Source organism: Oryctolagus cuniculus, chromosome 14 (genome assembly GCF_964237555.1).
Source record: "Oryctolagus cuniculus chromosome 14, mOryCun1.1, whole genome shotgun sequence".
In the NCBI taxonomy this organism is placed as follows: domain Eukaryota; kingdom Metazoa; phylum Chordata; class Mammalia; order Lagomorpha; family Leporidae; genus Oryctolagus; species Oryctolagus cuniculus.
This window is the reverse complement of record NC_091445.1, coordinates 40,572,836-40,590,353: the sequence shown is the minus strand read 5'-3', so window position 1 is coordinate 40,590,353 and position 17,518 is coordinate 40,572,836. Positions and strand designations below refer to the sequence as shown.

Genomic DNA, 17,518 nt, shown 5'->3' with positions numbered 1-17,518 from the left:
TACTTGTTACTTTCTTATGAAGACTAATTTAAATCTCAGCCCAGAGGCAGCTCACCGTGTATCACTGGATATCTAAAAGGGGCCTCTCAGCTTTCCTAGCCCAAAAAGCTACCTGGCCGTATGGTAGAGACCTCACTGACATGTGGTATGTAGCATTCGTAATCAGATTCCAGGATCAGGGTGCCCAGGATCTAGCCCCTCCCCCACCTCTCCTGGGCTTCAGCTTGTGGATGGTGAGACTTACAGACAGGTTCACTGCTCACGTGGAAATCCGCAGGATCTCAGGCTGCTGAGCAGCCCCAGGACAGACCATGGCTGTATCAGAAAATATGACCTGAAGGGGATCTCCTACGCTCCTCACTGGTGCTCAGGCACCAGTAGTCACTGTAAGACCAGACCCACTAGCCGTGTACCACCTGGGCCAGCAAAAAGTACCTGTTCTGGAGAAGATCTATGTGCCTCACTGGTCCTGGATGTGCTGCAAGTTGAGAAACAGAAGAAAGTACAGCAACTGACCCCTGCTCAGGGACCACAAGTGAGAGGCACCCGTGTGGTGGCCCCGGGAGATCTGGCAGCCTAGGAGAAGGGGAGAGGGGAACTGTGTGACTCAGCAAGGGTCCCCTGGTCAGCAGGTCCCCCAGAGATGCCTGACACTAGACACGAGAACCACTCCTTTCCTGCAGGAGCAGGAGATGAAGAGGATTGTGACAGAGAGCCAGACTGCCAGAGTCCCCTGGTTGTCCCCGGAGCCTGTGGTTTAAGTCACAGCAGAAGCTGCAGCCTTGCTTCTATCGACTATCACCTAGATGTCTGCACATTCCTTCCTTGCAAGCTGAAGATTTAAAAAGGCACAGTTTTAACTGGGTGTCTATTTAGATAAAACATACATTTCATCTGGGTTAAAGCTTGTCAGATCCAAAGCTTGTACAATAAGCAGTACTGCAAAAGAAAGAAGGTGTGGGCCTTGCAAAGCCTATTAAGTAGAAGCTAAATAACACGAATTTTGATTTCAAACTCAATCACATGAATGTCGACTTAGGAGACATTTAATCAGTCCAGACGCGTGGCTCTGACAACTCCCTGAATGCATCTTTTGGAACAAGTGGAAGTAGCCACCATCTGCCAAGGTGGTCAGCAGCTAAGTTTCCTTCTGGAAAAATGTGATTTGCACTGAGTGGTAGAAAACCGGTGCTCTGTGACACCAGTGTCAGTTTACGGAGAAAATCACTGTAGATATGTGGTGAGGAGGAAACCTGCAGGTACCTTCATGAGAAGGGAAAGGAAAAGGAAGGTGGTGAAAGTATTTGCACAGGGGAGTAAGTATTTTTTAAGTCTTAATTCTCTGTAAAAGAGCCAGCAGGGAAACATACAAACTACATTTTCATAAAATCTCATGGCCGTTGTTCAATACTATATAATTCATACTCCTATCAAAATATTTTCTACTAATATCATCATTTGAGCCCACAAAACTATAGATTATTAGCAGGTTATTGCTTACCAAATGCTGTTACTTCAACTATCTAAATTAATGCTTCCCATTAAAGCAAGTCAGATAAGACCTGCCTTAACCTCTTAGTTAAAAATTTTACCTCTTTTAGCCTAAAATGTCAGCGACACATTATTACCCATTGGAGACTTTTGAATGTAGTGCATGATAAAGATCGTCTTAAACCACACAAGCTTCCAAATGCTGATCTGTATTAATTCACTTAAAATGTTGTAAATAAGAAGTCTAATTCACAGCTGAAAGACAGGAGGATTCATTAGTAAAGTTAAAAATATGATAACTCACAATTTTGAATAAATGAACAATATGGTAATGTTGATTAATGCCAATGAGAGGTGCATATGCTGGCAAGTGACATGATTGGCCTTCTCCCTGGAAGATACTTCACTTCATACTTGGGGTTACATCAGTGAGCATGGCAATGTTGAAAGCAATAAAATCCAAGGTTTACATTTCAACTGAATGTTACATGGGACTTTATATAATGTCAAAAGCTGGGATTTGAGAGGAGTTACAATCATACTGGGAGATGTGCCACTGTGGAACCAGGCCACCAGATGTTCTCTAGCACTCAATAGCTCAAAAAGTCCTAGAATTTTTACAGAGTAAAACAGACCATAGCGCCTACAGCCCTGTAAGTCTACCAGGTTCCAGGCAATGTCTCTGACTTTCAGTGCCTCAGCCAACTAGGGTTCTTTGAACACATAAGCCTCCTTGGAGTTTCTCCCAGGGTATCTTACTCAGCAGGTAGATGTTCAGATGCATAGAGAATGTAATATATTTTTATGCCATAACCACAAGTGCTTGGCAGTACTTGTAAATTCACTGAGTGCTTTGGAAGGGCAGAGTGAATTTTTTATAGAGCTAATTGTGTTCGCCAGCAGACTAGTTTCTACTCCCAACTTGATCTCCACATGACTAAGTCTCCTTTAGGGCCACAAATACATCCTGGCTGACTTTAGAGTTAAGGAAGCCCACTCACGTTCCCCACACAGCCCCTCCTTCCCACCTTCTCTCTCACTCAGGGACAGGTTGGCTCAGACCCCTCATCAGATGCCAAAGTGGCTGCCCCCCCACCAGCCTTGATACGTCAGCATCCCTCAAACAATGGCCCCTTTCCTTGTTGATGAAAAAGTTCCATCCAAGGACCTTCATCTGGGTGCAGAGTCTTTGATTGAAAGAGATTATGCTGTTTCTCTGTGAAGAACAAACTGAAGAAATTGGCAGTACAGATTCCAAGGACTTTTAAAACAGATTACCTAGGTTTCAGGGATTTAACCAGGAACACTGAATATCACATTAATTTTTAGTCTTCTCTTGCATTTCTGCTAAACATATTTCACTTCAAAATGGGTCGGCTGTATTCATTGGACATGCCTTCATGTCTCATGCCCCCCAGTGGAGCAGAGTGGGTGAGACTCCCTGGGTTTATTCTAACCAGTTCCATCCACTCCATCCTTTAACTGTGAAACAATGAGGGTGGTGTTAATAGTGACAGTACCTGCCACAAAGGCTGTTGTGAGCATTAAATGAGATCGTATTGATGAGTTCATAATGGAGTGGCTGGCACAATAGGAAGCACTATGTAAATAGGGCATTTTTTATATTTTCTTCATGTTTCGGCAATGGAAGTATCTTCATTAAAAACAGGAAAGGTCCTTGGAATGTTGAAAAGTATGTGTCATCGTCCATTGTGACTCCTATGACAAACTCTGTAAATGTAAATAAATGTAAATAAAATGCACAGTATTAAAGATACTTATATATATAAATGCATACATATGTAGGGCTAAACATATAGGTTCCTTTAATATCCATCTCATCCACTCAATTATTTACATTTTGACAGTTTATACCAATTTCTACAAACATACTAAAAAATCCATTGTACATAGCTTGTATGTTAATAGAACAAGTAACCATTGATAAATATTGAAAAAGTGTGTTTATCATTCATTGATTTTTTTAATGTTAGTTTATATAGTGAAGACCTAATGAAGTGCTTGTAAATTCTTTGAGGCATATGACATGGAGAAAAATAAAAACTGTTTAGGATAGGGTTTTACATCGTTTTCTCTTTCAAATAAGTCTACAATATATCCCCACACATCTCACATTTAGTTTAAGAACCAATGTGGTAGGTATATTTGAACTCTTGTCTTTCCCAATAGAATCAGTGAAAGCAATGTAAACACCAAAAATGATGATTCTATGGCTGCTAAAAATCACACATTAAATGTCTCACCGCCCCCCCCCCCACAACGATAACAATACGTGAAGTTACAAGGGTGTGTTAAGTATATCCTTGGATATATTTCCATTGAGTTTCATCTGGATGACCCCATGCCAAGAGCCCAGAATTGGAAGATGTTCACAGTTCAATTCTTGATGATGACTGTGTTGAGCTCATGGACTTGGACTTGAATCCTCATTAAGGCTGTATAGGCTGTATTCTGGGGACCCGCTGTCACTTAAGCCATTCTTATTTTCTAAGCTTGCAGAGGGGACTCCCTTTGTCTCTATTGTATTCTTATTTTATATCTATAACAAATGTGGAAATGTTTTACGTTTTCATGTTTGTATGTGCAAACATATATAAAAGAAAGAATTCCTTTTTCTTCCTCTTTGTTGAGCCCTGCTTTGTAATCCTCACACTGAATTTCTGTGTGCCCAGATTGTCTTGTTTTATTCTGCCCTTTTTTCTGTGGTATGTTAAGAACACATGGAACCATCAGCCATACAGCAGAATATTTCATTCTATTAAAAAGGATGCCTCCTCTGTTCTTTCAAACAAATAGGACACACAAAACACCTCTTCATTTTCTTCATTTTTTTTCCTTTACAAACTAGGCCTTTATTTGTGTAGAATAAACAGGCAGTTTCCTGAGGAGCAGAGGTGGCTGTTGGAATAGCCAGTCGGCTACTGGAGAGGATGTCCTTGACTGTGCCACTCATTGTGTTCTAACAGCTCAAGGGAGAAGGGGCTGTTTGCAGAGCAGCTGAGAGGAGAGGGGAGTGTGTTTGCAGAGCTGCTGAGCGCTTCCCCTTCAGATGGCTGCCCTGAGAGGTTCAGTTGGATGGAGTTATTCTACAATGAGCAGGATTCGGTCAACTGAGCTCTAAAATTCAAATAAGAGGCGCTTAGCAGGGTGGAAATTAAGCAAGAAATTGAGTTGAAGAAAAGTCTTTTACCACTGTGACAGGTATTCACTTACCCACATGAGCAGAGACCTGATTTGGATAAGCCCTACCAAGATCTGCACAGTACAGGCAAAGGGATGGACTTGTCTTTTGGGTCTTTATGATATTTCATCCTGATGCCATTTATACAGTTCTCTCTTCTAAAATCAGTTGATTTTCACATAGCTAATACTAATAATAATGACTAGAGTTTTCTACCTATTGGGTATTTAAGCTTTTCATTTATTTCTAGTAAACAACAATCCCGTGGAGTCTTGGGATCATTTTTTACATGTGCTTGGGAAAAGAAGCAAAGCATTACATGGTTGCATTACTAATGGTTAGTTTGAGATCTATCGGCATCACACATTTTCTTCTATGTGAATCTGTGAACTCCTTTAATATAGGACATTTTTCTTACTCTTTGTGTTGATATTTCTCATCATCTCATTGCATTGTTCAGTCCCTAATTTATTTTCAGTCTCTAATTTATTTCAAACTAGCAGTACCAATTTGAATTCTGATGTTGTATTTTTAAATTCTCATCAGCTACCTTATTTATTTTGACCTGAGGAAGTTTAAACCATGAATTCAGAAATGAGGTTTTTGAAAGAACTTTACCTAGGCCAAAACTACAGATGTGATTCTGATTTAAAAAAAAATTTCTGGAACTTGTTTGCCCAACTTAGATCTCATAGCCCAACCTCTTTTTTTTCTAAAATAGTGATGATATCATCGATTAGACTGAGACTCAAAGCACGTTAAAATCAAATTAAGATAATTATTTATCTTGCTGTTCTTTGATTTTCCTACAATTGAACGAAGTTAGAATTTTGACAAATTTTTCTGTACATTTTTTCTGCATATCTAATTTAATGAAAAATTACATAAATTAGTGGACACACCATATATAATATAATATAATATAATATAATATAATATAATATTCAGGTTGCTGATTCCTATTGTAAACCCATCTCTTCTCTGTACTTTTAGAAGATATTTCCCCTAATTTTAGGTCTTTCATTGTTTTGCTAAGTTTTCTCACTATATTAGATAACTCAGTAATATGCCTCTTTGAGATCTTTAACTGGGCGCAGCAACCCGGAAGTAGCAAGCATAAAGTCCAGAAACTTATTGATAAAGCTTAAGTTCATTTTTCTCCTACATATCTGTGGATCTCAGGAACGCTGTCTCATTTCTCTGTGTCTCAGTTTCCTGCACGTGAAGTGAGAATGATGTGTTCACCCTCAGAGAAGTTTGTTGGAGGACACGTGAGCCAGTACAGTGAGCACTTGCCACAGCTCCCAGCACCCAGGAGGAACTACGTGCCCTGACCCACAGGAAGGGTCTTTTGCCCTCATGCCACCAGTGCAGCCCTTTGTCCTAATACTGGCTGACTGTGACATTGTTAATGGTAATAACAGCTCCTTTGCCGAACATGTTCTTCCTGTTAGGAGAAAGATACTTTTCCTTCATTTAAACCAAACAGAGATTCAGGAAGCCTGTGTGTTCTCTTCAATCCCATTAAAACTGGGGCTTGGAGAGTTCCATGAACTCAAGTGCTGAGCACTGACCACACAAGTTCAGAATGGGATCGCAGTTCCCTGACATCAGAAAGCAAGCTCTGAATGAGCTGTGTGACAAAGACCAAAGTGAAATACAACTAGGAACCTAATAATGTTTACAAACCTCCTGCCTCTTTTCTTCCTCTGCACCTACTGAGCTGTGGACTTCCTGTTCCTGTTTCATGAACTGAACTTCACTGTTTGCATGGTGTGACTCAAGCTCCTGTGTGTTCTTCACAATTTGCCGTCAGCTATGTGGCAGCGTTTCTCTTAAACGCCTCTCCTGTTGTGTTTCCTTTTAATATGTGATCCTTTGAGAATTTCTCTGCAGTGGTCAGGTTATTCCTCTTACCTGTCCTATTGTTTTTATCCACAGTGTATTATCAGGTTTCCCTGATCCCTGCCCTCTGATTTCCCTGATAATGAGGATATCGAATGCATTCTTAACAACTTAGAGAAAGCACTGTTTTTCTGAAAACCATTTTCAGTGAGAATAAATATTAAGATTTCATTTCCTGAATTAAAAAAAAAGCATTTCAATGCAAAAAGTCAGGTGTACTTAGTTTTCTCTTTTTGCCCTAGATTTTCTCACAATTTCCATATAAAATATGTTGCGCATGTTTTTCCAAGAACTAGGTTACACCTTACCTCAATTTTAAAATTCCTTCATCGTAATACAAAGCACATCGTTTCTAAATTTTAAAATGTGAATTTAAATCAGACATGTTAGCTATATTTTTGGAGAAAATATAAATCCTCAAGAAATTGCATAACCATAAAACATGTTTCTGATTGATTGACTAATGTTTCTTATTTCTAATGTGATTTTTTTGCAACTTAACATGTCAGGATAATGCTTGTCATTTAAAAATACTGCTCCTTTGAATATATGCATATTTTAAAAGAAATTTTTTTTAAAAAATTGTGTCATTTTCATCATGCCACATAGCCTTACTCTCCTAGTTTGGGTTGTTATAAGATGAAGTGCTGAAAGTACTGAAAGTTAATTGGAAAAGAGACGCTCTGAACCCTTAATTAAAAATCAGTTCTCAGTGTTAGAATGTTCTTGTGTTCCTCCAGTTCACTTTGCAGTTTTTTGTCATTTGGGTACAATTTCCTCAACCTCTTTCAACAATTATTTTCTCTGGGTGACATAATTTCTTTCGTGTTTAATTTAGCACATGCCACCTGATGTGAGAGAGGATAAAAGAAGCTATCAGCTTCCAGTAAGAAATGCTAAGGAAGTCAGAGTCTTGGGTTGTGATTTGTAATTGGAATCTAATTCCTTTATGGAGCACCCATGGTATGGATGGTTACAATCTAATTCCTTTATGGAGCACCCATGGTATAATTGGTTTCATCTAGAAACCGGCTGTGTTTTGGATATATGCTGATTGGCCATGCCAGAATGTAAATGTACTGTAAAATGCTAATCGTGGCTAACAGTTGTTGGGGCAATGAATAACTGATTTCATCCTGTTGATGTAAAAGATGCCGTTTCCATTGTATGTGTTGATAGAAACTTAAAAGTCAAGTATTTTTGAGAAGCAGATAAACATAATGACACAGTGTGGTCTAAAATGAACCCAGAAAGGAAACGAAAGTATTGAAATTCAGTTTGGAAATGGCCAAACTGATTTTAGTAAGTGGTGTAGAAATCACCTAAAAACAATTTAGACGTATTGAAAAGACGCAAAGTCTTCTGGAAAGCCGAGTCAGCGTGTTATTTTGTCTGCCTTGCATTTGGGTTGGTTTTCTCCTCCTCTTCCCACATACCTTGCCATCATCAAATGTGCTTCTTCGTGTGACAGCTCTGCTTGCGAATGGGGCATGTGAAAAATCTTTGGGAAGTTAACTTTGCAGAAAGTAGAACAACCTTTGCATGGAATGTTCTGGTACTAATTATGGAAATAGGAGCCCCACCTCCACTCCCACCACACACTCCCTCTCCCTTTTCCTTATTGTCTTCTATTCAGGAAAATTAACTTCATTACTGAATTTGTTTTACATCCTTAATAAAGTTAATGTTACATTACCTGAACTCATTCTGAACCTTCTCAGTATGAATGATAAAGAGCTAACTGTCCATACTTTCCTGGTAAAATATTCCCTCCATTTCTTCTGGACTTTTCTTGGCACAGAGTGTACATTTCAGATGAACACACCTCCTCTTGGAGGTAGGCAAGCCACAGCCACACAGCAGGTGCATCCCTCCCTGTACCTGACAGGTGTATTTCTGAGATAGCTTACTGATTATAGTTTGACTGAAATGACATTGACCAGATTGGCTCAAATACAAAGGATTAATTTGTTTTTATTCTTTCAAACCCCATTTTTTTATGTGTGTAATTTCCCCCCTGCCTAGACCTGGTGAACCGTTTCTGTGAGCAGGTCCTCAATTTTTTACTTTGTCCCTACTTTCCTGTCCTAGCCCCATCTTCCCCTGGTGTCGACTCCGCCCCCTTGCAGCGCACAGGCAGCCAGCATGGCCCACAGAACGCCGCCACTGCCACCTTCCAGAGGGCCAGCTATGCCGCCGGCCCAGCCTCCACCTACGCCGACCCCTACCGACAGCTGCAATATTGTCCCTCCGTGGAGTCTCCGTACAGCAAATCCGGCCCTGCCCTCCCACCCGAAGGTACCTTGGCCAGGTCGCCTTCCATTGACAGCATCCAGAAAGATCCCAGGTAGGTCAAACCTTTGTCTCCTCCCTGTGACATTTGAAGGAGTTTTGTTACTGGACATTGCTGTGGCATTAATGTTGTTTGCATGATATTATCGCATTTTGTCGCTGGCTGAGCTAGAATGGCTGGCTTTTCCCGGGTGTTAGCTTCTGTTGTTTGATTTGAGATATGGCGCTTACGGTGGAGCCCTGGTAGCTTCTATGGCTCTCCATCAAAAGGTAAACAAAGAAATTCTTTCATCGGAATATCTGCATGTGCTCTCTGGGAGTCCAGCTGCTTATTGATATAAAGACCCGTTTCAGGCAATGGAAATGGAGGCTTGGCGGATCTATCAGTAGGCTTCAGATACCACAGTGTAGGCATTCGATTGTCTCGGTGGAAGCATGCCTTGTCACCTGTGTCCCTCAGTTTATCAGGGTGAAATGGGATACACCTACCAAGTTATGCTAGAAACTGAAAGTTTAGAAATTTCACATTATCTTCGTTTCTGTATTCTGAAGATATGCACTAAGATGGAATTGTTTAGGGATTGATAAAAACGTGAACATAACATAAAAGAAATTGTTATTTGCGAAGTGTGTGTCCTTTTCACTTTTTAAGAGTACCAAGGGATTTGGTGATGCTCTGCTTCTGAAATTGCAGCTGAATCTCTGTGCAGTTCATGAATGTTTTATTCATAGCCACTGCGTTCATGCTGATGGAGCCCAACGAGTGCATATCGGCATGTGTGAATACTTTAGATGGGTCAGATCTCTGGGATTTCTTGATGGCAGGGCGTGTGGTGTGGCTCTGGTGGTCAACTTAAAATTCATTTTATGGAGTTCTCACTAATGGAGCAAATAGATTCCCATGGACTCTGTTGCATACATTCTTAAAATGTAATGTATATGAGCAAAATTGACATTTGGAGATTTGATCATTGTTTATAGCCCTTGTCTCTACTGTTGAGGAGCAGTGTTTTTTATTTCTTCTTATTATTTGTTGAATACTTACTGGAGGGTTAAGCTTATGGTTATAAAATAAGCTGAAAGTATGTTATTGTAAAAATTAAAAGAATGAGAAAGAAAGTAGGAGGTAGGGTAGTGTGGGAAGTATAATTATGCTCCTAAATCTGTATATATGAAATACATAAAATTTTTTCAGCTTATAAATGTAAAAAATTAATTAATCACTTCTACAAGCATAAAAGGCAGAATGGGATCATTTCATGAGATTCTTTGAGATAGCTACTTGAGCACCATTCAGACTCTTATGGAGGATCTATGTTAAATATTGCATTTGGCATGATCCCTCTTATAGAAATGGATTGTAATAAGTATCCAATGTTTACTTCTAGAAATCAGTTATATGCTTGCATTTTTGATTACAATCTCCTGTTTATCTTGATTTTCAATCTCAACAGTAGTCCATGTACTCTTGATACTATAATCTGCCCTAAATCTTTGAATATTTGTCAAGTATTCATATATAGCTGGAATATTCTTTAGAAATTACCTCCACATTCTATTTTGAAATGGTTTTTCTTCCACTCTAGTGAAAATGTATAAAAATAGAATAGTCAATTCTTAATAAATTATGGAATAGAAAAACATAACATTGCATTGGCATTACTTGTTATTTAACATTGTACATTTGAATTGAGAGTAAACATTTTATCCATAATGGAAAGGCTTTAAAATTACATATTAGGGAAATTTAGCTTAATAAGATACTGAATTTATTATTCTATAGCTACAGCCTAGCCTATCTGTTTTATGCTGTGTACTAAACTCATTGTATTTTATTAAATGACATATCCTCTCCATATCATATTACTGTCACTTTTATAGTCTTTTTTCTTCTTTCAGTGTATTCTCATGGCTTTTACCTTTTCAAGTTATGGATTATATCACTTAATACTTATTGGGTGCCCACTATAAAACAAAAAAGAGAAATACTTATAAGAAATGTCAGACTGAAGAAGAGAATATTGGCCACTAATATTTTATATGTGCAAAATTTATATGCAAATCAGTGCTGTATGAATTATAAGTGCAATTAGTTTTCAGAATGCTAGGCATTGGCTTAAATATATGTTAACTCTGGAAAATTCATACTAACATCTTAAGCTCATTTAGACAGATAAAACAACCAGAATCAGATCTAGAACCAACACTAAATTGCTATGGCTTAATATAAAGGGATTAATAACTTGGCATAATGTAAAATGAATGGAAAATAGAATATAATTATCCCTTTCTCATGGGATTTTCTTGAAATAAAAGGATATGTTAAAATGTTCCTATTTAATGGAGAGATGTGCAAAATCTAAAATTCAAATCCAAAATATAATACATATTTTAAGGCAAGATTTTGGCATTTTTCTTCAAATAATGTATTATTATTCAGTAGTGAATTTTTATTATTCTTAGATGAAGATTGATTTTCATGTTGCTTGAACTAGTTTATCATCTAGAACTCAGAGTTACTTTGGTATTATGGCTTATGATTTAAGCTTTTTAAAAGTTTGACATTGTTCAACCTACTCTACATAAATACATACATTTAAGAGCATTTGTTGAAGTTTTATTTATCATTGCAAGATCATCTCTACCACACAGACATATGTTCGGAGCACATTGTAATTTTCAAAGCACATCGCTTTCGTGTTGGACACAGTCCTCCTGTGTGAGTGGATACTGGCATTCCAGAGTCAGTCCCCTAAGCAGGGAGTGGGACTGATAAATGATTTCTTAAAGATCACATTGCTGCTAGATGAGTACACGGACCAGCATCACATTTGTAGCAAATATTCAGTCCACACTGGGGCACATGTTGGCATAAATGGTTTTATTTCCTTATAAAAAGGAAAAAGGAAAAGAAGGAAGGAATATATTTATATCTTCTATGGTTTTTTTCAGAGCATGAATGAATGATACTACGAGGTATCTGTTTGCAGGAGTTGGGAAGAATGAGGGAAATATACAAGATATTCAAGAACTCTGGCATCCCTGCTTACTGGATGTGTGGTCTTTGTTGTATTTTTCATTTCATTTATTTCCCTTTCTTTTTCTGTCTGGTATTTAGTTTATTCATTTTATTACTAAAAGTTCTGGTATTATTCAATGAGAAACTTTCAAGTGAACACTGCTCTTTCTGAGTTTGGTGTCAAGGTGGCCTTAATTCATCCACAGTCCTGAAGCCAGAGACTCCCTGTTTGTTTTTGTTACTCTGCCACAGACTATGGATGTATTTGTGAAAGGTTGGCATAGTCTTGCTGATGCTTGGCTCCTTCATACAGACTGTGGCAAAACTTTGGCCATTTTGCTTGTAACCTCTCCATCATGTATTCCAAAAAAAAAAAAAAAAATTGCACAGAACCCTTGTAGTCGGAGTGATGGTAAAATTGAGTTTCCTTTACAAAGTTGGCAACTGCTGGTTTTGATTTTTTAGAAATATAAAATTCATGCCCAGCCGCATTTGCAAAGAAGTTTTTATTTAGTATGCTATCTTCCATAAATTGTGACTCTCTTCAAGCTTGCTGGTATAGCAAAAGCATTGTTGGATATTGCACTTAATATTGAGTTCTCTATCTGTCATTTTTTAAACTTTTATTTAGTAAATATAAATTTACAAAGTACAGTTTATGGATTACAATGGCTTCCCCCCCCCCCATAACTTCCCTCCCACTCACACCCCTCCCCTCTCCCGCTCCCTCTCCCATTCCATTCACATCAAAATTCATTTTCAATTCTCTTTATATAAAGAAGATCGATTTAGTATATATTAAGTAAAGCTTTCATCAGCTTGCACCCACACAGAAACACGAAGTGTAAAATTCTGTTTCAGTACTAGTTATAGCATTACTTCACATTGGACAACACATTAAGGACAGATCCCACATGAGGAGTAAGTACACAGTGACTCCTGTTGTTGACCTAACAATTTGACACTCTTGTTTATGGTGTTAGTAATCTCCCTAGGCTCTAGTCATGAGTTGCCAAGGCTATGGAAGCCTTTTGAGTTCACTGACTTCATCTATATCTGTCATTTTTAAATGCTTGAGTCAAATATAAATCTGAATTACATAAAAATGATGTCATAATAGATTATTATCTTATTTTGATAATTCAACTAATGGAATAACTCTAAGAACATAAAGCAAGACAGATACACCCAGGTTTAACAAAGGTGCCATAACTGTCCTTGTCTGTTAAAAGAAGAAAAGGTATGGCTAATATGTTACTGACATAAATTCATATGTCAATTGTAGCAGGAATGGCATCTTTTAATCATGTGTGATTAATCCCTTTTCATGGTGTTGTAATCCTTGATGTACATTATCTCAAAAGCAATTTCTCAAGTATGCTGAAAGAATCTCACTTATTATAAGAGTGATTTACAATGAAATTATCTTCTTTGTGGTATTCAACTTAGTAGAGAATGCATTACAAGGACACATTTTCACTGCTGATACTGGGCTCGTACTAGCAACTGCACCTCCAGCTGGCTCTGTCAAACTTCTGTGCCATGAGATTGCTTTATTTCGAGTCACAGTATTTGGCTAATATATAAACATATGCTCTTTTAAGGAATTATCTATATGTTCCTACCATATTTTATCTGCTATTTTTAGGTATCGCTAAAAGTTACTCTGTTTTAGACACTACATTATTAGATTTCATTGACTAATGTTGTTGATAAATATTTTATCATTAAACTTCATTAATGAATGTTTTCAAATACTGTTTATCATTTATTTGATCATCATACACACAGTATTTGTAACAGAAAATACTAAAAAAGTACTTTTAAAAATTAAAGCCAAAGAATATTTTATGATCTTAAAAATTAAACAGTATTATTATATAAATCATTGCAAAACTTAAGTAACATGGCTGAAGTGTTTACAATAAAACACCTGTCCTATTATTCATAGTTCACTTCTCCTGGCTGCTGAACTACTAGAGAGTTTGCCTGTTTGTTTGTTTGTTTGTTTGTTTTTAATTTTATTTTTTATTTATGTGAAAGGCAAAATTACAGAGAGAGGGAGAGACAGAGAGAGCAGTCTTCCATTTGATGGTTGACTTCCCAGATGGTTGCAATGGCCAGAGCTGGGCTCATCTGAAGCCAGGAGCTTCTTCCTGGTCCCCCATGCAGGTGCAAGGGCCCAAGCACGTGGGCCATCCTCCACTGCATTCCCAGGCCTTGGCAGAGAGCTGGATCGGAAGAGGAGCAGCTGGAACATGAACCAGCACCTATATGGGATGCTGGTACCCCAGTGGAGACTTAGCCTACTATGCCACAGTGCCAGCCCCAAGAGTTTGCTTCTAATTTCAAGTATTCAACAATCATTTTTATTTAACTGTGAAAATTCCTGAAGGAAAAAATACAGGATTCACAGTGTGAGGACCCTCACACTTGGACAAGCTCCTGAAAGTCACATATTCAGTCAGGCAGGCTGTGAGCAAGCTCAACACAAGGCCTTTGCTTGAATACCTCTAGCAACAGGCCACTCACTGTCTCTTGAACCATTTTAGTTCTCTTTGAATAGGAAAGCTTTCTGCACTAATTTGTGTTGATGTAAAAATCTGTGTCTTTTTTAATTTCGTTCCCTGATTCTCTGATCTTCTTTCTTCCCTTGGAAATGGCATGCGAGTGCACCTGTCACTGCTTCAGCCTTTGAAGTGGGTTAGTACAGCCCTCACCAATGCCCAGGACTTGTGTTCCTGTGCTAGCTCCGTCTCAAGGGCTGTCTTTCGGGCCCTGCAGGGGCCAGTCTCCCTCCTGATTTTGTCTCATACGTGACCAGCAGTTGTGCAAAGAAACTAAGGGTACTGTGGGCCAACCTGGATTCAGTGTAGGTTTTCTTATATAACTGATGATGATCACAGTAATAATTCAAATAAATTAATGTGTTCCACTCTCAACGATTAATGTTTTATATGAATTATTTAATCTACCCAAATTCTTGTGACTTTTTTATAATGCCTATTTTATATAAGGGCATACTTAGTCTGTGAGAGCTGGAAATTGAACCTAAATTTGACCAACTTGAAATTGCATGTTCGTAACTGCTGTGAATGTTAATATGAACCCTACCATCAGAGTGCCATGTCTTTTCACATGTGACTTCTGCAAAGCGATGAATCAACTCTCCATACCTTGCAAGTTTTACTTTTCTTTTTCACGTCCATGAAGGGATTTACACTCATTTTTTGTGAAGCGATTGCATTATCTGATACTGCAGAAGTCTTCCCTGGGCCCTGGCCACGCAGTCACTGTTCCACATCCCTGGGAACTCTAGGAGGCATGCACCTGGGTCCTCAGTGAGGTTATATCATCGCACGACCTGAGAGGCCCAAGGACAGAGCCCTGTAGCTCTCACCACCCTGGACCGCTCCTGCCAGGCCCCCTGAAGGCACAAAGTAGGTTCCCAGTGACATCTGTGGAAGACTCTAGGGTGGACTCTGCAGGTAGGATAACAGCCTGAACACAGCTACATTCCTTAAGGGGCTTCTGAAGTTTTGTGAGAGGGAAAGGTACATCCCCAGATGTCCAAAAGGTACTGAGTGTATGAGACAGATGTGATAAAGGAAGCATCGCAGAGGAGTTGTGAGATGGCCCACCCCTGGAGTAATAGACCATATTAACACGGGAAACAACTGAGAGGAAGCTTTCCAGGCACATCAGTGGAGAAGACAAGGGGATTGGGTGTGGAGGGGAGGCCCTCTTTGGAATGCTCAGGCCTGGCTTGGCCGGGATGTGGCATGTACAGAGGGCAGCTCTCTCTGAATGTCCCTCTGCATCCACCCTGTCCAGGATCCAACGTCCATCTGCACCTCCACATGTGGACGTTTCTCCCTTCTAAATTGTTACTACAGTCTGTATATGTCCTGGGGCTATGGCAAAAGTACCAGAAACTGGGAATCTTACACACAACAGAAATTTGTTTCACACCATCCCTGAGTCTGGGAAGTCTGATAGAATCAGGACAGCTGCAGGTTCTGTGCCTAGAGCGGGGCCTTTCCTTGTCGACAGAAGCTCCTCCCTGTCCGTCCATGGTAGAAGGGGCAGGGCAGCGCTCAGAGGCCCCTTTCTGTAAGGGAACGCATCCCACTCATGAAGAGTCTCCCCTGCATACCTGGTCACCTACAGATGTCCCACTTCCTAATATCATCACTTTGGTAACAAGGTCTCAACATGGATGGGGAGGAGACATTCAGACAGCAGTGGCTCTCGTAACAGATTGCCACAAACTGGATGGCTTAAACCACCACACACATCTTCCCTTGCAGTTCTGCAGGCTGGAAGTTGGAGATGAAGGTGTCTGCACACAGTGCTCTACCCAAAGGCTCCAGGACAGAACCCTTTCCCGTCTCAGTCTCTGGTGGATGCACGTGTTCCTTGGATTGTGGCTGCATCACTCCTATCTCTGCCTCTCTGTCTCTTCTTGTCATCCTCTATAGACAGCAGTCATTGTATTTAGGCTCCACTCTAATCCTGTAGGACATCATGTTAACTTAGTTATGTCTGCAAAGATCCTACTGTCAAACAAGTTCACATTCTTGAGTTGTGGCAGACACTTGTGGGGACACTGTTCATGTGACTGTGTGCTCCAACTGACTCATACACCATGTACATTATAAAGTAGAACACTAGTGGTACACTAGATACAACTTGAAACAGGGTACATTAAAGATAAAGCATGTTTTAAACCTTTGTGTTTCATACTTTGATCATAAAAATCTGTCTTCAGAAATAGAGATGCGGTTGCTCTGTTAGATATGAATATATTATCACTGCTTTTACTGGTTAAAAATAGGACTGGAGCTCCTGACTCTATGTACAGATAGATGAGTGGGCATGACCATTTTCTTGGACTTTGAATGTGCTTGTATTGTTAGTGTGGTCTTGTTGACCTTGTGGGAATTGGTTTAAGAACAGGTAATGCCATCTGAACTCTCACATGGACCAACACACAGCCGCAGCTAGGACAAAAGCAGCCATGTCTCTCCCAGTCCCGCCATGGCATCATTCCCACTAAGACCTGCCACCCATTGCAGTGTGGGCCCAGAGGGAGAGCCAGGGTCACCCTGGGGAGTATGTATTATAGTGCTTACTTCCTCTACTTCAGTTAGCTAAATACGTACATAAAGATTCACATTTCTTCCACTTACCCAATGGATGATTTTGCTCTGCACAGGATGTGTGCTGCCCCTTGTACATGGGAAGAGTAGATATGGCCTGTCTGGTGGGATTTTTAGCAAATCGTGATTTGGAGCATGATCTTCCTGGCACTGTTGGTAGGGTCCAAGATTTAAAATGGAAATAATAGAAGTACTTCCCGCATACAATGGCTATGGAGATGAGATAGGTTCAGATCCCAAAGTCCCTGGAATGCATCCTGACATAGTGGAGGGCTTCAGTACCCACCACGGCCTCAGCCACAGTAACCACTACTCCTGCCCCCCAGGAGCACCTTAGGGCAGAGGCTCAGGCTGAGAGTGGTGTTTGGGAATCAGAAAAGTAGAAGAAATGGACAAAGGCATAGACCATGGGCTGTGTGATTGGAAGGGCAGAAAAGAGATGTGGGG

General features: G+C 39.6%; 1 protein-coding gene across 7 annotated transcripts in view; it reads left to right on the top strand.

Annotated features, from left to right (window-relative positions):
• CTNND2 (catenin delta 2) overlaps window positions 1-17,518 on the top strand; it is a 982,006-nt gene that overhangs the window by 594,179 nt on the left and 370,309 nt on the right. For 5 of the 7 annotated variants that reach the window (XM_070056591.1, XM_070056587.1, XM_070056589.1 and 2 more), the window contains one exon: window positions 8,624-8,945. In XM_070056591.1, coding sequence (XP_069912692.1) covers window positions 8,624-8,945 — 322 coding nt within the window. The remainder of the gene's footprint in view (window positions 1-8,623; window positions 8,946-17,518) is intronic. The other 2 variants (XM_051853868.2, XM_051853869.2) reach the window with 1 other exon arrangement.